Genomic DNA, 22,366 nt, shown 5'->3' with positions numbered 1-22,366 from the left:
ACATACAATACTGGATTACCTTCAGACGTCCACGTAGCAATTTGATATATATATCCTATACAATGCACACATCCTAAAATAGTCACCACAGTAAGTCTAGTTACCATCTGTCACCAAAGTTGTTACAATGTTGGATTGGCTTATATTCCCTATTGTGAACATTATATCCAGTGTCCCAGTTATTTTACAACCGGAAAACTGTACATCTTAATCCCCTTCACTTATTTCCTCCATTCCCTCCCACTCCCCTCCACTAAGTCTTGAGTAGATGTACTCTAGTCCTGTTTAAAGAGATCTTTACTAACTGCACAAAGGCCATCCAATGAAAACCACAGCAAACGTGATTAGGGGAGCAACTTTATAACCATGCCTGAAGAGAGGAATACCTGGTATCAGTGCGATCTCACAAAAACAGATATACATATTTGACACAGAAAAAGGAACGATTTACAGGAACTGTCATAACAATGAAAGCAAGGCATCAACGACTAGACTTTAGCGTCGTGTCCAACGTAAACGACAATGAGAGGAAATCAAGAAATCAAGGCCTAGAGACGGGATGGACTGCGGCAGACAGACTATGTGATCGACTCTCGGGCTTAACGACAAGGACAACGACCCTAGAGTCTCCAGGACGTGCAGGGAGGCCGGCAGGAAACCATTTACTGAGGATGTGGGGTTGAGCCCATTGGCGCCCTGCCACCGCCCCAGGGAGCTGGGCCCCGCCCCCTACCCCCGGCTCGGTCCCCACCCCGCCCCGCGCAGGGTCCCGCCCCCCGCCCGTAGCCGCGCCCCCATACCTGGTTCCTGCCCCAGCCTTGTCCTCCGGGCGGGATCCAGGCCTCAGGCCCAGCGCGAAGCCCACGCCCGAGAGGAGCCCAGTTCCGCCGTCTCAGGTGGAAGCCCCGCCCCCCCGTTCCCGGCAGGAAGCGGAAGTGGTGTCACGCGTTCGCCGGAGTTTCTTCGCCTGCTGCTTCGCGCAGCATTGAGCACGTTGGGCTGCTGGTGGTTGGACGTGGGCCCGCTGTGGTGGGGAAGGCGTGAAGGGAGGCAGGACGTGGGCGTCCAAGGCCGGTTTTAGTCGGGGTCGGCGGTGGGCCGCGCGGCTCGCATCCGCCTAGACCGCCCGACAGGCCGCTGAGGCCGGCGGTTTTGGCGCGGAGCCGCTGTGGTCCTGCTGGGAGGGCGCGTGCGCGGGGTGTTCGTGGCCACTGTGCTCGCCTGTCCTGCAGTGTGCAAGCGGCCTTTGTGACTTTTGTCCCAAAGGAAAAGAGTTTCTGCTGCTGGGAGTGGCCCAGACTCCGCCGCGTTACTCGCAGCCTCAGGGACCCGGCCGGTGAGCGTTCTGGAAAGTTGGTTCAGCGGGGCCTGTGTTTCCTTTCGGTGGGGAAGAGGCAGTTTTATCTGAGAATGTGGCTTTGTCTGCGCTCGTCTTTTCTTCGGGACACACTGTCTTAGGCAGGTGATATGCTTTTTCGGATGTGTGTAGTGTGCATGTTTCAGTACCTAGTTATACACACGTGCTCCACTGGTCTTTGTACTAAAGAGAAACCGTTTTCACGTCGCTTTTCCTGAGACCCTCCTGAGCCTGTCCATTCCCACCAAGTTGCAAGCCAGGGACTCCGGGAGAAAAGAATGGAGGCGTGAATACTCCATTTTCAGAATAACTGGATTTCCCATTAACGGGGCATTTGGACTAAGTTTTTTCCCGACATTTTTTGCGTAAAATCTTAAACCTAAAGGAAATGTAAGCAACTGTTGCTATGAATGTGCACCGAAGCAGATTCACCCATTTTCGCATTTTGCGTGGTTGCGCTCTTTGGATAAAGAAATGTATTTTTTAGCGGATTGTTTGCGAGTAAATAGGAAATAAATTGTAGACATGATACATGACCTTTAAATACTCGGTAATGCATGTTGTAAGGATGAGGTTTTACTACTGAAATCATAATACAGTGATTCAGCCACAAAAATTAAAAATGTTATGCAATATGTACTGTATAAAAAGTAAAATTTTCCACTTTACCTCAGAATATGTTTTGGATCTCGGATGTATTCAAGGTTTATATATGACAATTGTTTGTCTCTTAGGCTCTTCTAACCTGCGGCAGAGCCATTGTTTCTTCATGATACTGACTTGGAAGCCTCACACGCTCTTTGCGAAACTCAGAGTTTCTGAGATTTCTGATGTTTCCGTGCTGTCTTTATTTAATTTTTTTAAATGGTTTTTATTTTGAGAAAGAGACAGAGTGTGAGCGGGGGAGGGGCAGAGAGAGAGAGAGCCGGGAAGACATAGAATCTGAAGCAGGCTCCAGGCCCTGCGCTCTCAGCACAAGAACTCCACCCAGGGTTCAGATCCTGACCTGAGCGGAAGTCCGACGCTTGGAGCCATCCCAGGAGCCCCTATTTATTTATTTTAAATGTTTGTTTATTTTGGGGAGAGGGAGCCTGAGTGGGGGAGGGGCAGTGAGAGAGAGGGACAGAGATTCCCAAGCGGGCTCTGAGCTGACAGCAGAGAGCCCACTGTGGGGCTCAAACTCAACAAACAGTGAGATCATGACTTGAGCTGAAGTCTGCCTTTTTATTTTTTTTATTTATTTTTATTTTTAATTTTTTAAATTTTCGATAGAGTGGGTGCGAGTGGGGTAGGTCCAGAGAGATAGGGGAACAGAGGTCCAAAGCGGGCTCCCTGCTGACAGTAGAGAGCCTGATACAGGGCTGGAACTCAGAAACTGGAATCATGACCTGAGCTGAAGTCAGACGCTGAACGGACTAAGCCACCAACACCCCTGTCCTCCCAAATCCATGCTTAACCGACTGAGTCACCCCAGGTGCCTTGCATGCTGTCTTTATTTTCTGTAATTTCATACACTGATAAGTGAGTCCAGTAACCAGGCTTGCCAACTTTTTGTCTGAAAAGGCCCAGGTAGTAATGTAGCTAAAGTGCTGAAAATACGGGTTCATATAAGAAAAATGCCAGGTAAAGGTTAGTGAGTAACTGCAGGTGGGCTGTGAAGATCAGGTCCATTACTGTCTTGGAGTCCATCATGCAGGGTCTTGTGGCTCAGGCAGTACTTCTTGCCGAAGGGGGAAGTTTAGGTTTTCATCAGGGGATCGTTTGCCCACATGGTCTTTTGTCTGAGTTCAGAGAGAACCTGGAAAGAAGACCTTAATCAGTTAGAAAGTTTGAGGTGAAAGTGGAGGTGGCTGAAGTCCTCTTGCATTGAGTACATTCTGCTTTGCTGGCCATCCGGCCTGGAATTCTTCAGCTCTGCCTTTGTAGTTGCACAAGCAACCATACCCCTTACTAAACAAATGTGTGTGGTTTTGTCTAGTAAAACTTCATTTGCACAGTAAAAATTTTTTTTAAAAAAAGGGGGGGCGCCTGGGTTGCTCAGTCTGTTGAGTGTCTGACTTCGCTCAGGTCATGATGTCACCGCTTGTGAGTTCGAGCCCCATGTCGGGCTCTGTGCTGACAGCTCGGAGCCTGGAGTCTGCTTGGGATTCTGTGTCTCCCTCTCCCTCTGCCCTAACCCACTCGCGTTCTGTCTCTGTCTCTCTCAAAAATAAATAAACATTAAAAAAACAAAACTTCATTTGCAGAAACAGGCCTGTCAGTTTTAGTTTCCGAACTTCAGTTTCAGAGGCTTCAAAATCTCTGTCACAAACTATTTTGTGGGTGATGTGTACCTAATTATATCGCGTAAGGGAGTTTTAAATGTACATCAAGTGTCATTTGATCTCCATCACAGTCCATTTGTAAAGTACCCCATCAAATTTAGTCATAGTCTCATGAAAATATTTTACCTAAAAACTAATGTTATCCTGTAATAACTTGTATATTAATCAAAATGGGAAGGATGTAGCAGAAGTGAAAGCCTAGTTTATGCAAATAAATACATGGACATAAATAAACAGATACAAGCATAGACAAAATATGTCAACCCAGTACAGTTTAGGTTTAGTTTACGTTTCTGGAATTGGTCTCGAGGTGATTGTAGATGTCCATGGTTTATTTCTTCAAAGCCAATCCTCTATTTCCCAGTCCTTGGGCAAACTGGATGTTGGTGTTAGTCTTTGCAGTTCCCTCAGCAGTGTCGGTATTATTCCTGGATGATTATGTCCAGTGGTGGGGAGTTCCAGAATCCTCCTTTTAACTTTTCCTACTATAATGGCCCTTACCCTATGTGTCAGAGATAAGGGAATTCTGCCAGTTGGCAAGAATGTCTATATTGCAGATACATTTATGCTATAGCTGGGTTTAATCTGAGTTCATTGGACTTTTTATTTATTTTTACTAAAAAAGAATTTTTTTTTACTGTTTATTTTTGAGAAGGGGGGAGACACAGAATCCGAAGCAGGCCCTAGGCTCTGAGCTGTCAGCATACAGCCTGATGTGGGGCTTGAACCCACAGACTGAGATACCTGAGCCGAAGTTGGACGCTTAACCGACTGAGCCACCCAGGCGCCCCTGGAGTTAAGACTTTTTAAAAAACTACTGTGCTACGGGTGCAGAGCCCTACTTGGGGCTTGAACCCACAAAACTGTGAGATCATGACCTGAGCTTCTAAAAGCAAGAATCAGATGCTTAACCATCCAGGTACCCCACTCCTTGATTTGTTGCTATACATTGGAAGAGTAACAGAGATACAAACAACTCACAGACCCTACAGGTGATGGAGAGTAATAGGGAAGTTCACATTTGTATAGGGCCCTTCACCCCAAGACTGGGTCAGACCTTATTGTCAGTGATATCATTGCAGTCAACTGTTTGTAAAGAAGTTTGCTGGGTTGCCTGGGGCAGAGGTAGTTGGCACAATGGGCAAGCATTTGTAAACCTCTGGATTACAGTCAAGCCATGACTGGTGAGCAGATGAGTGGAGGGAACCATGGGTGACAACAGGTATAAGAAACAGCACCCGAGTATCCACATTAGGGGTTCTGTGGGGAAGAAGTTTACAGACATGCCCTAGCTGGTGGGTGAGTGCTCAGAAGCATGAGACCCCACACTCATATTAGAGTACTTAACTACATCTCCTGAAACCTGGGATATATATTTTGTCAGGGACTGTTATTTCAATGTAATCTAGATAGATGTACTGTGTTTTTTATAAATTAAAAAAATTTTTTTATTAAATGAGCCTCCACACCTACTTTGGGGCTTGAGCTCATGACCCTGTGATCCGGAGTTGTGTGCCCTGTTGACTGAGCCAGCCAGGCGCTCCTAGTTAGATGTGCTTTGAGTGACGTAGGGACTCTGTGGTCTTGGTCTGTCAGTCAGCAATCACTTGGTGCCCTCACTGAGCCAGGGCCTATGTCACGTATTGGAAAATAAAGGGCATCTTTGATACCCAAAGAGCTCTCCAAAAGAAAATGGATCTCCATGTCAGACAACATTGTCATAAATCATTACTACACATAGAGTTCTTTACGGTAGGTGATTCAATATCTCTAATGTGATTCAATTTCAAAATTTGTACCCAATAATATTGTTGCACAAGGTATAAACCAATGCTTGACAGAAACATAAGAAGAAGTGGACAAGTCCAAAATCCACTGGGAGATTTAAGAATGTTTTTCCCTTATTGTTTCTTTAAATAGAAAAAAGTCAGCATATATATTTGTAAACGTTTTACAAACTGAGTAACCTATCTAGGAACTGATAGAAACTGAAAGAAATCAGAAACAGATTGTCTGGAATTAGGGTGAGGGAGTGAACTAGAAGGCTGAAGAGGGCTTTTCAGGGAGACGAGTATGTTGTCTGTGTTTTTAGAAGTTCAATATGCTGTCCATTCTCTATTTTTTTTTTTAAGACTGTGATAAGGTGAGTAACTACAGTTGTTAGAGCTCATCCAGAAAATACTTAAGATCTACACTTTTGATTGCATAGCACTTACATCTCCATCAGAAAAGGAAACAAAACCAAATGGAAAAATGTTTGGGCACATGCCACAAAAGTAAACACATTCGTGGGCTTATTCAGCCCAAAGGCCCCATTTTGAGACCCCTAGGAGTAAGTGCAATCTATACTAGCATTTGAGATGCAGTGTTTGTGACAGCTTGTTATTTTCAGGGTTCTGGTCTTTTCACCTGTAGAATAAGAATTCTTGGAAAAAAAGATTTTTGGGTCATGAGGGTTAATTTCATTTATGGTAAAGAAACTGGAACTTCTAGTGTTTACCATCATTTGGATTCAGTTTTGTAGATCAGCATTTGGGCTGCTGTTCTGTGTTTAATTTATTGAAAAGTCATTAATTTTTGTAAGTTCATTTATTTATCACGTGCACACGTGTGGGAGGGGTAGAGAGAGAGAGTGGGGGAGAGACCATCCCAAGGAGGCTCCACACTGTCAGCGTGGAGCCTGATTCCCTCTCGAGCCAATGAACTGTGAGATCATGACCTGAGCTGAAATCAAGAGTAGGATCCTTAACTGACTGAGCTACCCTTGTGTCCCAAAAGTCATTAGTCTTTAACATAGGAGTTATCGTTTGAACTGTATCAGGTTAAAAGATATTAAAGTGAGAAGGAAGCCTTATGATTTTTTTTAATGTTTTATTTTTGAGAGAGACAGAGAGAGCATAAGTAGGGGAGGGGCAGAGAGAGAGGGAGACATAGAATCTGAAGCAGGCTCCAGCTAATATAGCTCAGAGCCTGACGCAGGGCTCGAACTCAAGAGCTGTGAGATCATGATCTGAGCTGAAGTCGGATACTTAGCCGACTGAGCCACCCAGGCAAGAAGGAAGCCTTATTAACAATGGAGTAAATATAAAAACCTGGTGAGAAGTGATAATACAAAAAGAAGGTTTTCTGGGAAGACTCATAAAATAGACCAGTGTGAAACACAGACTGATTTGGCATTGCTCCTTTGCCAGGGTAAGGGGAAGTGGGCAAACCTTAACTGAACTAAGCCTCAGTCAAGACCCGTTGAAGCTGCTGAATACTTGAAATGTCTTCTGGGTCTTTAAAATCCTTCCATCATTATTTTTCGTATATTTTTGGGTCCTGTTTAGAACAGCCTATGGTTTTTTTCTTTTTCTGTCTTTACCTTGCCCAAGAAGCAATCCAAAATATTCATGTATACCTTTGTGCTTGTATATAAGATAGTCTTTATTTTCTCACCTATTTGAGTTTTTCCTCCATAAGCTCTGATGAATGGATGTATCCATTAATAATTGAGTATCTTGTCCCTTAGGAATGTTGGGTCATTAAATCCTGGGACATTTTTTGTATATTTCACTGTTTTCTACTTAGTGCCTAGCACAGGACCACAATTATCTTAATTGTTTGTGGAAAGAATGAAAGAATAAACCTATTATGATAACTTAAAAAAGGAGGTTCAGGGCTCCAAGCCACTGTAAGCTCCATCAACCAAAGCTCAAGGTATTAACTAAATAAAACACTTCATTTTTCTCTTCTATATAATGTCCAGCAGTATTCTAGGCTAATGCTAGCCAATGGACATATGACCTGCAGGCCATGTATATGATTAAAGCTTTTCTGTACATGAAATAAACAAAAAGAGATCATACGTAATAATGTACTTTATCCCATCTATTCCAAATATTTCAGCATGTAACCCATATAAGAATTGAAGTATTTTTTTTTAATTTTCTTCAATTTTTTTTTTTTAATGTTTATTCATTTTTGAGAGACAGACAGCACCAGCAGGGGAGGGGCAGAGAGGGAGACACAGAATCTGAAGCAGACTCCAGGCTCTGAGCTGTTGGCACAGAGCCTGCTGCAGGGCTCGAACCCACAAGTAGTGAGATCATGACCTGAGCTGAAGTTGGACACTTAACTGACTGAGCCACTCAGGCACCGCTAAAATGGAAGTATTTTATTTATTTATTTATTTATTTATTTATTTATTTATTTATTTATTTTTAATTTTTTAAAACAATTTTTTTTTCAACGTTTTTTATTTATTTTTGGGACAGAGAGAGACAGAGCATGAACGGGGGAGGGGCAGAGAGAGAGGGAGACACAGAATCGGAAACAGGCTCCAGGCTCCGAGCCATCAGCCCAAAGCCTGACGCAGGGCTCGAACTCACGGACCGCGAGATCGTGACCTGGCTGAAGTCGGACGCTTAACCGACTGCGCCACCCAGGTGCCCCAAAATGGAAGTATTTTAAATTCTTTAATTCATAGTAAGATTTCAAAATTCACTGGACATAAAATTTTCATGACATGTACTTCGTATGTGCATGTAATAAATACAGTTGAGAATGTAGATGTATTTAAGTTTACCTAAACAAAATTTAAAATCCTGTTTTACTAACTGCATATCAGGTACTCAATAGCGTATGCGACTGGTGGCTACTAAACTGGACAGTGCAGGTCTAGATTGACAACTGATCATATTTGCGAATGAGAACCTCAGATCACACATTTGAGACAAGCCTATCTGCATTCAATTCTGGATTTCTTTTTCCTAATTGGAGGGTGGTGGACCAATGATTAGTGTTCTATGAATCTAGCTTTATCAGCTATTAAGTAGGGCTAGTGATATCTATTGAAATGGGTTGTTATGCTAATTGAGTGAGCTGGTATACATAAAGTTAGTGAGACAGATATTTGTCACATACTGATTTGCAGTGAATGGTAATTGACATTAGTGACTTTCATGCCATGGATTATGCCATTTTCAGTAATTTCCCACATACCACCTTCAGAGAGACAGCTAATGTGTGATGTTTGATGATGGATTGGCAATGCTTGCTGATTAATGATTGGCATGAAAAGGACTGTGGGTATCCCAATGTCAAGAATAATGAAGATTGTCATATTCACCTAGATTCATAAGTTGTACTGAAGTGATCAAATTTCCCAGTAGGTAGACTTCACCGTCACTCTCCCAGGATGGCAACCATTGACTTGACCCATGGTAAGTCATTATTGATTCTCATTTCCAGAGAATTCTAAAGGTCATCCCCACACAACCTGGAGTCCAACAACCTGGTCCTAAATTAGTCATACTGCTGTTCTTTTAGAAAGAGCTGAAATATGCCAGAGAATGCTATTATCTAAGTCAGCTTCCTCGTGTGTGTGTTGGGAATTGGTGGTACATAATCTCATTGATGAGTTTTATTATTTTGGGCAGATAAAGAACCAAATGTTTTAGGGGTTAAGTTTCCATACCTGTAAAATAAGACCATGACCTCTTTCTTCATGGGTAGCATGTCTAGCAAGCCCCTTTTCTGGCTCCAGGTGAGGCAGGGCTATTGTATTTTATGGCAGTAGTGTGTGTTTTTGTGAGATTTCTCATGCAGGGATATATGGGGATCTTAAATTAGGATGGAATGATTTTCAGGTGGGTGATTCTGGGAACTAGGGTCAATTCTGTATTCTGAGGTATCCTTTCCTTTCCCCAAGATCTTCTTTCTAGGAATCCTTTCTCCCATCCTGAGGAAAACACAGAGGTGGAAGGGATGGTGGCTGTCAGGCCGAAAAATTATAATCAGGTAATAAAAAAGCATATCAATCAACAGAAAGCCATATTTACATCCACCAGGTGAACACATTGTTTCTAGGCACACCTGTGTCCTGAGCTTCCTAAAGCAAATAAACTCCAGACAAGGACTGAGTCCCCAGATGAATTTCCTCTGGAAGTAGAAACTCTCCTATCAAAAAGGGATTACCCTGAAAAAATTCTGGTATTTCGGTAATCAATCTGGAAGCTCATGGATTCCAAATGCAGGCTTCCGCCTTGCTGTGAGCTCTGACATGACAGTATAAGTGTCCTTTTCTCAAAGAATTCAGTTATCCTGTGCTGTTCATGAAGGATCTGTAGCATGCTCAGGAGTGTGTTATAGTAGAGGAAACTGTGAAGACCTACTACTGTGGTTAAGCTGACATAAGGTCTTGTTTAAAAGGTGACATCAAAACCATATGAGTGGAGAGGAGCAGTGAGTGAGTCTAGATTGAGAGAAGAGTACCTAGGACCACAGAACCATGGGAGGATAATGAGAAACCTCATAACCCTGCATCGGTATTGAGTCTCCCGTCCTCATTCTCCCATGAATGTTGGCGGAGATGTTTCTTGTGTCAAGCCAATCCCGGTGTGATGGTTTAGATTGCAGTGACCTTTGACGACGTGGCATTGGACTTCACCCAGGAGGAGTGGATATTACTGGACCTTGCTCAGAGAAACCTATACAGAAACGTGATGCTGGAGAACTACCAGAACCTGGTCACAGTAGGTAAGGCTGCCAACATTCCTTGTAACATCTTTAGGAACAAATTTGTACTATGTATTTTTGGTGTTCCAGCCTCGGTGATGCCTAATCTGAAACATAATTGGAAATAAGAGATGCATAGTCCCTGCACTAATGGGTTGTAATCTTTAATGGGTTTTCCATAAATGTGGCATTAGGGCCAACAGTAACTAACACCATCATTGTTAGGAATTTACATTGTCAGACCCTGGGGTTTGTTTTTAACATACATATTTTTTTAATGTTTATTTATTTTTGAGAGAGAGAGACACACAGCACAAGCTGGGGAGGGGCAGAGAGAGGGACACACAGAATCGGAAGCAGGCTCCAGACTCCGAGCTGTTACCACAGAACCTGACGTGGGGCTCGAACTCATAGACCACAAGATCATGACCTGAGCTGAAGTTGGACATTAACTGACTGAGCCACCCAGACACACCAAATCAGACCCTACTTTTGACATTCTGAATTATAAAGCTGGTGCTGTTGCCCTGTCTTCTATGTTCAATAAGCCATCCTGATGATTGCAACACACTCCAGCATTTGAGTACTATAGCTTTAGTGCTTTCCCCATCAAAAGGAAGGTCTCCTTTCCTCACCTCCTTTATTTGCTGTTTGGATAAATGTCTATGTGCTCTGTAAATGTGTACATACCTTTGGGTTAGGCTTTCAGAGTCAGAGATAAGTAATCTTTTGATTTGCTTTTCTAGTCCTTTTGAAATGATTTTACTGTTTTCATCAGAAGCTTTGTCATTTCTTACACAGTCCTCTTCTATTAATGTACCTTTCCCCCTGGACAGGATATCAACAGTCAAAACCCAGCCTAGTAGCTAGGTTGGAACAAGAAGAGTTGAGGACAGTGGAGAAAGGAGTTTTCCCAGGTGAGTGTTGTGACAGATATCGCTGGTGAATGAGAAGAATGTCACTAGTCAGTCTGAAATATGGCATACTCGCAATGTGTAAAATTTAAGATTCATTTTGTCTCATAGTGCTGAAACCATTTGTCTCTGATGTTTTTGTGTATCTTTAACTTCCTTCCCTCTTTTACTTAAGCTTTCTATGATGTCACAAAGTGACCTGTTCTGTTTCTTCTTTAAGATATCATTTTGGGGGGCGCCTGGGTGGCGCAGTCGGTTAAGCGTCCGACTTCAGCCAGGTCACGATCTCGCGGTCCGTGAGTTCGAGCCCCGCGTCAGGCTCTGGGCTGACGGCTCGGAGCCTGGAGCCTGTTTCCGATTCTGTGTCTCCCTCTCTCTCTGCCCCTCCCCCGTTCATGCTCTGTCTCTCTCTGTCCCAAAAATAAATAAAAAACGTTGAAAAAAAAATTAAAAAAAAGAAAGATATCATTTTGGTAAACTTAGTTGTCCAGAGGTTTCCTACTTTTCTACCTTGATAATAGTCTGTTTTTGCTCACTATATTTAATTTTCCAAAAATTATTTTTTAGCAGACCACCAAAGTTTGACCATCTGCACTTAGTGCCAAATTTTCCCATAGACAAACTGCTGAAATCTTTTTTCTTTATTGTTTTATCAACACTTTTTTTAAATGTTTATTTATTTTGAGAGAGAGAGAATCCCAAGCAGGCTCCACCTGTTGGCATGGAGCCTGACATGGGGCTCAATCTCAAAACCGTGAGATCATGACCTGAGCCAAAATCAAGAATCAGATGCTAACTGACTGATCTACCCATGTGCCCCTTTTTCACAGTTTTTAATATGAAAGTAAAGAAAACTGAGTCTTATCTTTTTTTAATTGTTTAACCTATCATTTGTTTCTGCAAATGCTTACATTTGTTTTACTTTAGAATGGCAAACTCAACATCAAAGCAAAGAGTCACCATCTCTCCAGGATTTGGGGGAAGGAAAAACAGCCAGAGAAATTCAAAAAGTAAGGTTGAGTTGTGATATCTCCTATTTTTCCACATTAAAAAAAAGATTGGTAGTTTTGTTTTAAAATCAGTGCAAGTAGGAGGTATTTGAGACAAGTGGCATTCATCCAAGAGAAAGCAATTCAGAGATACTCGATTATGATTTGGGAGGATAATCCAAACCTGTCTTGGAAGTTGTTGCTTCCTAGATACCGCAAGTACAAGTTTCCGCATATATAAGAGGGATTGAGTCTAAACATATTCCTGCAATTTTAATGGAATGTTTCTAAGAGCAGAGTAGATGGCATCGGTTTTTGTCAGAGGAGTTCCCTCATTTAACTTGAAGGCAGTCAGCAGGAGCTGTGTTTATGTAATGAAAATGGGAAGAATCATCATGTTTTTAGCTTTATAAGTGTGAAATCTGTAATGAATCTGAAAATCCGATCATCAACTTTCATCTGTTTATCAACAGGAAAGGACCCACCAGGGAGCAGAGCTCTCTGAGTATGAGCAAAGTGGGAAAATCTTAAGCCAACACTTACTCCTTAAGACACACATGAGAACGGAAAATAGAGAGAACACTTTTGAGCATACTCAGTATGCCAACAGCTTCTGTCCTCTGCAAAAGGAAAGCTCTACGAGAGAGAAGCTTTCTGAATTGAGTCAGGGTGGTAAAGTCTTCCACCTGACTCCATACAGCATGTATGAGAGAACCAGTCTGGCAGAGAAGCCTTCTGAAAATAGTGGCTGTGGGATGACGTTCATTAGTCATTCCCACTTTCAGACACAGGGGAGAAGTCACGGTGGAGGAGACCTCGATGAATGGATGCTTCCATTTCCAGGGATCTCAGTTCCCTCAACAGGTCACCCTGTGTATATGCAAATGCACACGGTTAGAGACCCCTATGAATGTAGGGAGTGTGGGAAGTGTTACGCAAATGTGAAACGTCTCAATAAACACATCAGTCGATTTCACGCTGGAATAAAACCATTTGTATGTAGCAAATGTGGAAAATCTTTCTACACTTCTTCACACCTTTATATACATTTTATGATTCACACTGGAGAGAAGCCCTATGAATGTAAAGAATGCGGGAAACACTTCCAGTGGCCCTCAATGCTTCGTAATCATGTTCAAACTCACACTGGTGAGAAGCCTTATAAATGTATGATATGTGGGAAAGCCCTCAGTAGTTCCTCATATCTTAATCATCATTTGAGAATTCATACTGGAGAGAAGCCCTTTGAATGTCAGGAATGTGGGAAATGCTTTGCTTGGATTTCAGGCTTTCGTAGACATGTTCAAACTCACAGTGGTGAGAAGCCCTATAAATGTAAGGAATGCGGGAAAGCCCTCAGTAGTTCCTCAATTCTTAAAGCACATTTGAGAATTCACACTGGAGAGAGGCCATATAAATGCAAGGAATGTGGGAAAGCCTTCATTAACTCCTCACGACTTAATGAACATTTGAGAATCCACACTGGAGAGAAACCCTATGAATGCAAAGAATGTGGGAAATCCTTCCATCTTTCTTCAAGCTTAGTTGGACATTTAACAGTTCACACTGGAGCGAAACCCTATCAATGTAAGGAATGTGGAAAAGCTTTTGCTTGGCCCTCATTCCTTAAAAAACATTTACGAACTCACAATGGATAGAAGACCTAGGAAGTGGTGAACGTGGGAAATTCCATTTGAGAACTCACACTAGAGCGAAGCCCTGTGAGTGTATGGAATGTGGGAAAGCCTACACCACTTCCACATCTGTAAATACACATTTGAAGTCCCACTGGAGACAAGTCCTTTGAATGTACACACTGACTGAAGGCCTTCACTGTTTCCTCAAGCCTAACTCAACATGTAAAAATTGACCCCAGAGAGAAACTGTGAATGTAAAGAATGTGATAAAGCCTTCACATTGTTGTCATGACTTACTAAAACGCCTAAAAATGCACAATGGATAGAAGACTTACATACATGATAAACGTGGGAAAGCCTCAGTTTTTCCAGTTCATTTCAAAAACACGAAAGAAGCCACATTGGAGGGATACCGACTGAATATGAGAAATGTGGGAAAGTCTACAGGTGTCCCATTGAATACATGGAAGAACTCCCTAACTAGATCTTGTATGAAGTTAGCAACGTTGGAAAGCAATCAGGACACCCTACAACCCACGCTGGAACAACAGTGAAGTTGTTCAATGTGTAAGAGACGTGTGGAACTCCGCTAATAGGGTGGTTTTGTAGACCTGTGAACATGTGCCGCTCTACTCCCACTATTTTTGGGAATATTTTGGCTTTCTTTATTCAGCTGTCTGTGCTATGCTAGTCAAGTTTCTACACCAGGTTGCAGTCTAGACCCATGTGAGACTAGCAGTTTTAGACTTAATGCTATTCAAACCACCTGGGTTCTCTAGTTGTATGGACCTTGTCTAATACTGTGAAGATGGTGACCACTTGAATTAGTTCACTGCTCATGGAATCCATCTGTATTCCCTCCTGCTGGCCAAGGTGGGTGACATATGTCTCTAAATTTTCTGGAAATGCTCTTGTCCCTCTCACACTTGATCCCTTTGGGTCAGGAAAGACTTTAGGAATGGTGTGGGTATACATCCTAATTTCATGGTCCTAGAAGGAGAGCAAGACTCCCAGTAGTAGGGAAGGAAATATTGTGTTAATTTTTGGTAGCTTCCCAGTGAGAGGCTGGGAATGGAGAATGTTCTCTTTGTTCTTACATCACCACATCCTGGAAGAACAATTATGCCATTTGTGTGTGTGTTCAGGAACAACTGCATCTGGCATGTGACTTGGTTAGTTTCTCATCCTTTTGTATGCTATAAAACACAAAACCATGTGATTATGGCAGGTCCTGGTATCCTGATGTACTTGATGCATCACTGGCAGTTCTTGAAAGTGGTCTTTGGATAGAGACACAGACCATCACAACCTAGTTTCAATTTTGTGTGAACACATTCATTATACCTGTGACACTTGAGTAGCCTTTGGTTATGTTGTGGGTGGCCGTGGAGGCTGCAGCTGCTTAATGTCACTTCCTATGGGGCTTAATGAAACCAGTGTAGAACATTCCGGATCAAGCTTAATGATAAATCCTGATCAGAAGTGACCTGGGCACATTTGTGGTATGTTTGTGTTTGGATGAGATTGGGTTACAGTGTGATTCTCTTGGGTATGGGTGTGGTCTTCACTGCTTTGAGTGGGTTGTAGCATATAATACATTGGCCTTCCTTAGGTGACATCATTAGTCATCTCAAAGCCTGCATGTCTTACCTAACGGAACTTGTTCACAGTCAAATGAGACTAAGTCCTTGACTTCACAGTTGAGGTCAGTACTGCAGGTTGGCCTTATCTAACTACTTGGACTAGTAGTAACAGCGTTATTAAGTGCTGCATGAGATAAGTCAAACAGGTGAGCTCCGAATCTCTGGTATTAGTGGATAACAAAGTTGTATATGAAGTGGAAAAAGTGCCAGAAGTCTGTTTATTTTTCATGTTTTCTTAATGAAAAGTTCTTAGTTTTGTGAGTCAGATTTATAATTTTCTCATGTATCCAGATATTTTGTTGTACCTTGTTTATATATATTCTGCGATCTCATATTTTTGTATTTATGTAACCCATCTGAAGTACTTTAATGTATGGTATGACTCTGTGTCTGATTGTTTCTCTTGCTTAGATATCAAAATTACCTGGACCATTTATTGAAAAGATAATCTTTCTTTTTGTCTCTATAGTGCCACTTCTGTCATTGCTTAGATTTCCATATATTTGTGTGTTTCTAAGTATGATTAATTGATTTTCCAATGTTGAACCAATCTTGTAATGATAGAAAAGACTCAATTTGGATATAATGAATTCTGTGTTTAGCCTGAATTATTTTATTTACTGGCAATTTGAGACGTCTTTTGGTATTTATTTTTGGGTAATAATGGGGTGTAGTAGTCTTTGTCATTGCTCGAAACTTTTTTTTTTTTCCTTAAGTAATCTCTGTGCCAAACTAGGGCTCAAACTCAAGACCCTGAGAGTGAGTTGAATGCTCTACCCACTGAGCAAGCCAGCCAACCCTGAAATTTTTAATGAAAATTGGCCTATTCTTTAGTAAGTGCATATACTTACTTTATGAGTCTCTAAATCATTTTTGCAGATTAGAATTAGAATATTTTGTGCACTGGACTTTCAACCCATAAGCAAGGTCTCCCCCTATATTTGCATGCAAAGACATTTAGTGTATTCTAATCTTCAAAAAAAAATATTTGTATTTTTTTGGTCTACATTTCTCTGAAAATCAGTGGTGTTGATCATCTTTTCCTGTGTTGGCCATCTGCCTTTTTTGGAAAAATGTACAGTTGGGGTCCTCTGCTTATTCTTTAATTGGATTTTTTTGATGTTTGTGATTTCTTTTTTTTTTTTTTCTTTTGTTTAAGGATTTTATTTTTAAGTAATCTCTACACCCCACATCGGACTTGAACTCACAACCCTGAGATCAAGAGTTGTAATTTCCACTGAGTGAGTCAGCTAGGGGCCCCTAATTGTGTATTTTCTTTGTGTATTTGGGTATTAGTCTATTAACAGATATGTCCTTTGCAATTATCTTCTCCCATTCACTATGTTGTGTTTTTTTGTTTGTTTCCTTTGCTGATCAATAGCTTTCATTTGGGTGTAGTCATCTAGGGATTTTCTTTGTTGTGAGATTCTTTATTACAGGTTCAATCTCCTTGCTCATTATAGGTTTGTAACAGAATTCTTTTTTCCCTTTATTCTTTTTCTATTTTGTCATTTAGTATTGGTACGTTTTGTGATTTTAGGAATTTTTCCATTTCATCTAGATTATCAAATTTATTGGCATACAGTCTCTCCCAATCCCTTTTCCCCCCTGTAGAATCACAGTAATGCCCCCACTTTCATTTCTGGTTTTAGTAATTTAAGTCTTTTTTTCTTTTTCTCTTACTATGTAAATGTTGATTACACTGATCTTTTCAAAAGATTTTTTGTTCCATTGATAGTTTGTGTTTTTTCCTCCCGTCTATTCTTCTCTAGTTTTTATTGACTTCCTAATGCTACCTGTGTTTTCTCCTTTTCCTGTGGGAGAAGGCTTGTGTTTGACCTCAGTTCTGGTCGATCCATTCTTCCTATAGAAGCTGAATTGCCTCAGTAATGTAGTGTGTTCACTTCCATGCTGAACCCTCTTCATGTACAGCCTGAGGAAGAGTGATGTGATTGGGGCGCTTGGTAGGTTTCTCAGCCAAGGAGCCCCTGTCTGTGATGGGCTACTGGCCTTTGAACCAAGAGGACACCAAGGGATCAAATGCAATTAAGAATTTAAATCTTCTGGTTATTTTTTCCTCTGAAAAGATACATTTCCTCTGTTTCCAAAGCAGCTATGATTTGCTTATAGTTGTCACTGCATTTGTTTTTCCTCAATAACCTTTTCAGTAATTCCTTTGTTCCTTTTCGTCCCTATTTGTAGCACTAAAATTCTGTGCTTGGTCCAATTTTGTATAGCCATTCCTTAGATCTCTAACATTAGATGTGAAGCACAGACATCAAGCACTAGCATGGTTTCCTCAAAAATCATCCTCTCTTGGGGCACCTGACTGGTTCAGTCAGTGGTGCATGCGACTCTTGATCTGAGGGTTTTAAGTTCAAGCCCCAGTTGGGTGTGGAGATCACATAAAAAATAAATCTTAAAAAAATTCTGTCAGCCGTTGATCGATCCTTCACCTTTTCCCCTTAAAATGATGCAAGGGAAAGTTTATTATAGTCAAATAACATGCTTTTCATATCAAGACTGTTGTTTTACACGTATAATTTTATGTAATCCTGACATTTCTTAGAGGTATTTTCTGATTTACCCCGTTTTTTAAAGATCCTAATTGGAATGGCCTTTATCCTGGAAATGTGACACTCTCCTAATAGATTATCATACTTTTCCTGGAAACAGTGACATGATTTGAAACTTTCAGTGTAGGAATCTAGATTTAAATGGTAGTTTGCTGAGGTGTTTGGGTTTCTATGTAGTATATGTTGCATAGGATAAGTCTGAGATATTGCCTCACTCTTTCCCTTCTAGCCTCCTTTTTTCATTCCCTTTTATTGTCCTTGTTTTATCACACCTACACTTTCTTTTTTTTTTTTTTATCTTTGAGAGCGAGAGCTTGTGCATGTGTGAGGGGGGAGGGGCAGAGAGAGAGAGAGGGGGAGAGATTGAGAATTCCAAGCAGGATCTGCACTGTTAGTGCGGAGCTCAATGTGGGGTGCTCAAATTCATGAGTCGTGAGATCATGACCTGAGTCGAAATGAAGAGTTGGATGCTTAACAACCAAACCACCCCTGCGCCCCACACCTTCATTTTCCATCACTGTGGTCTTAAGATACACCTGAAGACCTCAGATACAAACTACTTTTATCAGTGTATGACTGGCAATGAATGGAGGGAGAGAGGAATGAAAAATGAGCATTTAGTGGGTAGAGTTTCAATTTGGGAATATGAAAATGTTTGGGAATGGAGAGTGATAATGGTTGCACAAAATCAATATGCTTCATGCCAAATCAATAGAACTGTACCCCAGAAAGTATTTAAATGTTAAACTTTATGTTATGCCTATTTAACCACAATAACAAAGAAAGTGAAATGGCACAAAGTAATGGAGAAAGACCATGAGACTCCTTTCAGATAATATCTTTAATTCCCTTGTAAGAGAATACTGAATTGTTGAGTGTTTTAGTCAGCAGTTTGTATTGGGATACTGAAATCACAATATTGTGGTCTATTTGATAATTTGTTGTTAAGGGGTTTTCCTGTGTGTTGTAGTTTTTTAAGTGCTCCCTCTTATCCACCCATTAGGTGCCAGCACGGAGTTGTAACTAGAAATGTCTCAAGGAATTGCCAGTTGTCACATAGGGGGCAAAATCAGCCGAGAACCACTGGAGGAAATCAATTCCATGGTGTTAGCTTTCAGAGTGATGAGAATAACAGGAAGAACGACGTGTTGTTGGAGGATAAAACATGAGTAATTTTGGAAATGGTGAGTTGAGGTGCCTAAGGAACACCTCACTGGTGACAGTACCTCAAGAGTTCAGTTGTATTGGTCTGGTGTTCGTCAGTCTACACTGGTGGCAGTATAATCAAGTACATACTTCTGTAGGTTAAGAGCCTACTTCCCTCCCACCCCCTAAAACACAGACATACATACAACACTATATTCAGCAAGGGCTATGAAACTTCAGTAATCACATTTTGAATACTACTGGACTTGCCAGCTTTTGCTTTGATAGATTTACGTGCTAAATTAATGTAAGTAGATTTCCTTAAGTTGAGTACGTTGTAATTACAGTGAAATCAGCCAGACAGCAGAATATGAGGTAGTTCTCCACTTGTATTCTCTGATAGGAACAATAATTCGGCAGGCTTCCATGAACAAAAGTGCCTTTGTTGGATTTTGGGATCCATGTAAGAGACTGTAAAACCTCAGTAGAGCCCAAGAACAAGGAGGGCCATTTTGAGAAGGCAGCCTAGGCCTTGGTGGCAGGATTGTTGACTGTGGTCCCAATTAGACCCAGAAAAAGCCATGTTCCTATGTGGATTTAGCTACCGCCCCATATGGCCTTGACAGCAGCATTATCCCTCAGGCTCCAGTAAGAGTCACGTCCACCCATGCCTCCAGTAACAGGCCTGCTGACTGCAGATATTGAAGCAGCCCATAACCCAGCTCCAGACACTCTGGCCGTGATCTAGAAGGAATCATCCTCACCTAGGGACCTGGGTGGAGACTTCATCCATCAGTGCCCACTGAGGGAGGCCTGCAGAACTTGGTCATGGATATGGACCCTAAGGCAGCTTTGTGACATGGCTACAGCCTCTCTCAGTTGCGTTGTGGGGCCATTAATGCATGTTTAGCGAGAGAGCCATACATTTCCACCTGGAAAAATAGCCCTGCCATATGTGAACCCTGAAGAGATCCCTTGTCTTAGTGTCAGCCGTACTGGCCAAGGTCTTGAAGTGACGTCCTTTCCTGGCCAGGGACCAGACAGGGTCGATTCACCTGGTAACAGGATTGTGTACCACAGACTCCAGTACAGACCCAACAGCAGCCATGTGACCTGGTCTCAAACCCATTTGACTATGATTCTACAGGCAAAACCATCTGTCCGGGGACCTATCACAAGACAGTTTTATCTATGAAAGCAGTCTATATGCTCTGAACTATACAGTTGCCTGCAGGCAAGACCAGCAGACCATTAAATAGCCTAAACTGAGCTGACAGGTGAAGGACTATCTGTCCTGATGTGACCCTGTAAAGACTGGAAGAGTGATTACTCAAATGTGCAGATAAAATGCAAAAAGGCAATGATGACAGGAATTAGGTAATACCACCACAGGAAGTACCCCAAGCTGAGCATCATAACAGTAAATGCAGCAAATTTTACCAACCTTTATATATTTGCCACTAAATATTAACACATTTATAATAGAACTGCATTGGGGCGCCTGGGTGGCGCAGTCGGTTAAGCGTCCGACTTCAGCCAGGTCACGATCTCGCGGTCCGGGAGTTCGAGCCCCGCGTCAGGCTCTGGGCTGATGGCTCAGAGCCTGGAGCCTGTTTCCGATTCTGTGTCTCCTTCTCTCTCTGCCCCTCCCCCGTTCATGCTCTGTCTCTCTCTGTCCCCAAAAATAAATAAACGTTGAAAAAATAAAAATAAAAAAAAAATCTCTCTTATAATAGAACTGCATCAAAACACATACATACTGTCAAAACAGTATATTAGCAGAAGCAAATATATTATTAGCACAGAAGTATCTAGAGCCTAAAATAGGAATTTCTTGTTTAATAAAGTTGGTATTTCAAATTCAAAAAATTTGAATTTGAAGCAGGTCAAGAACAGTTTATAAGTGGTACTGTATCATTTGTCCATTGTTTCTGGGGGAGAAGTGACTGGATCCAGTCCCACACCCCACGTGTTAAACTATATTCCTAAAGAGTTGGGATTAAAGAGTTCAATGTTTTTCGGGCACCTGGGTGACTTAATCATCTCTTGATTTCATCTCAGATCATGATCTCACAGTTCATGAAACTGAGACCCCACACAGGGCTCAGCACCGAAAACACAGAGCCTGCTTGATTCTCTCCCCCCCTTTCTGCCGCTGCCCCACTTGCACGCTCTCAAATACATTTTTTTAAAAAAAAATTTTTTTTTTCAACGTTTATTTATTTTTGGGACAGAGAGAGACAGAGCATGAACAGGGGAGGGGCAGAGAGAGAGGGAGACACAGAATCGGAAACAGGCTCCAGGCTCCGAGCCATCAGCCCAGAGCCCGACGCGGGGCTCGAACTCTCGGACCGCGAGATCGTGACCTGGCTGAAGTCGGACACTTAACCGACTGCGCCACCCAGGCGCCCCACAAATACATTTTTTAAAAATAGAGTTCAATGGTTTTAAACAATACATTTAAGATGAAAATAATAAAATCTGTATATAACCAAGTTTGAATAGATTTTAAAGGCAAGATAGTAAAGCCAGATATTCTCAAAAATGCTCTTTGCCCACATAAAAATTCAATGTTTTGTGCCGTTAAATGTGAATCTCTAACATAACAAAATAGATAATTCAGTTGATGCAGTTATGTTTAAAAATGGACATGTGTAACTAAATCAGTGTTTTAGAAGATTTTTATTAACTCTACAAAGACAATCTACTCAAAATCAATGCAAACATGATTAATGGAGTAACTTTAGAACCATTCCTGAATAAGGGAAGAATGCCCAGTGTCAGTACTTCTTCACAAAACAAGTACAAAAATAGGTATGTGAACAAAAATATGAAAGATTTATAAAATGTCATTACATTGAAAGCACAAGGAATCCATGATTCGAGTTGACCATTGTGTCCAATGTTAAATAAAACGAAAGAAGGGGAAATAAAGGCCTAAATACAAGGTTGATGGAATAGGGGCAATACACTGGTTTTATTTTTATTTATTTTTAATTTTTTTTTTAACGTTTATTTATTTTTGAGACAGAGACAGAGCATGAACAGGGGAGGGTCAGAGAGAGGGAGACACAGAATCTCAAACAGGCTCCAGGCTCCGAGCTGTCAGCACAGAGACACGGGGCTCGAATTCACGGACCGCGAGATCATGACCTGAGCCGAAGTCGGACGCCTAACCGACCGAGCCACCCAGGCGCCCCATCTGGTTTTAAAATTAGGGAGAGATAAATACTGAAAAAAATGAGATGCTAGACCTAAGTCCTTTATTTACTAGTAACTACA

General features: G+C 41.7%; 1 protein-coding gene across 4 annotated transcripts; it reads left to right on the top strand.

Moving 5' to 3' along the window:
* Positions 1-1,081: 1,081 nt before the first annotated feature.
* On the top strand, positions 1,082-15,952 carry LOC101086629 (zinc finger protein 501-like). 4 transcript variants are annotated; one of them, XM_045053112.1, is made up of 7 exons: positions 1,082-1,336; positions 8,835-8,885; positions 9,374-9,462; positions 10,074-10,200; positions 11,016-11,096; positions 12,021-12,103; positions 12,556-15,952. In XM_045053112.1, the coding sequence occupies exons 2-7, from the start codon at positions 8,861-8,863 to the stop codon at positions 13,738-13,740; spliced, it is 1,590 nt and encodes a 529-aa protein (XP_044909047.1). In that variant the 5' UTR covers positions 1,082-1,336; positions 8,835-8,860; the 3' UTR covers positions 13,741-15,952. The 4 variants fall into 4 exon arrangements, with proteins under 4 accessions (XP_044909047.1, XP_023100742.2, XP_023100731.2 ...); XM_023244974.2 differs by having other exon boundaries at positions 8,832-8,885; XM_023244963.2 differs by having other exon boundaries at positions 8,796-8,885.
* The last annotated feature ends 6,414 nt before the right edge of the window (positions 15,953-22,366 follow it).

Source organism: Felis catus, chromosome A2, assembly GCF_018350175.1.
Source record: "Felis catus isolate Fca126 chromosome A2, F.catus_Fca126_mat1.0, whole genome shotgun sequence".
NCBI classification, from domain to species: domain Eukaryota; kingdom Metazoa; phylum Chordata; class Mammalia; order Carnivora; family Felidae; genus Felis; species Felis catus.
Note: the sequence above shows the minus strand (reverse complement) of the source record. Positions and strands in the feature narration are given on the sequence as shown.

Bases quoted from the DNA above. Each gene is read 5' to 3' on its own strand.
- LOC101086629 (XM_045053112.1), top strand. From the start codon at position 8,861: ATGGCAACCATTGACTTGACCCATG. The intron at 9,463-10,073 runs GTAATAAAAAAG...GTGATGGTTTAG, and splicing joins GGCCGAAAAATTATAATCAG to ATTGCAGTGACCTTTGACGA. The intron at 12,104-12,555 runs GTAAGGTTGAGT...GTTTATCAACAG, and splicing joins CAGCCAGAGAAATTCAAAAA to GAAAGGACCCACCAGGGAGC.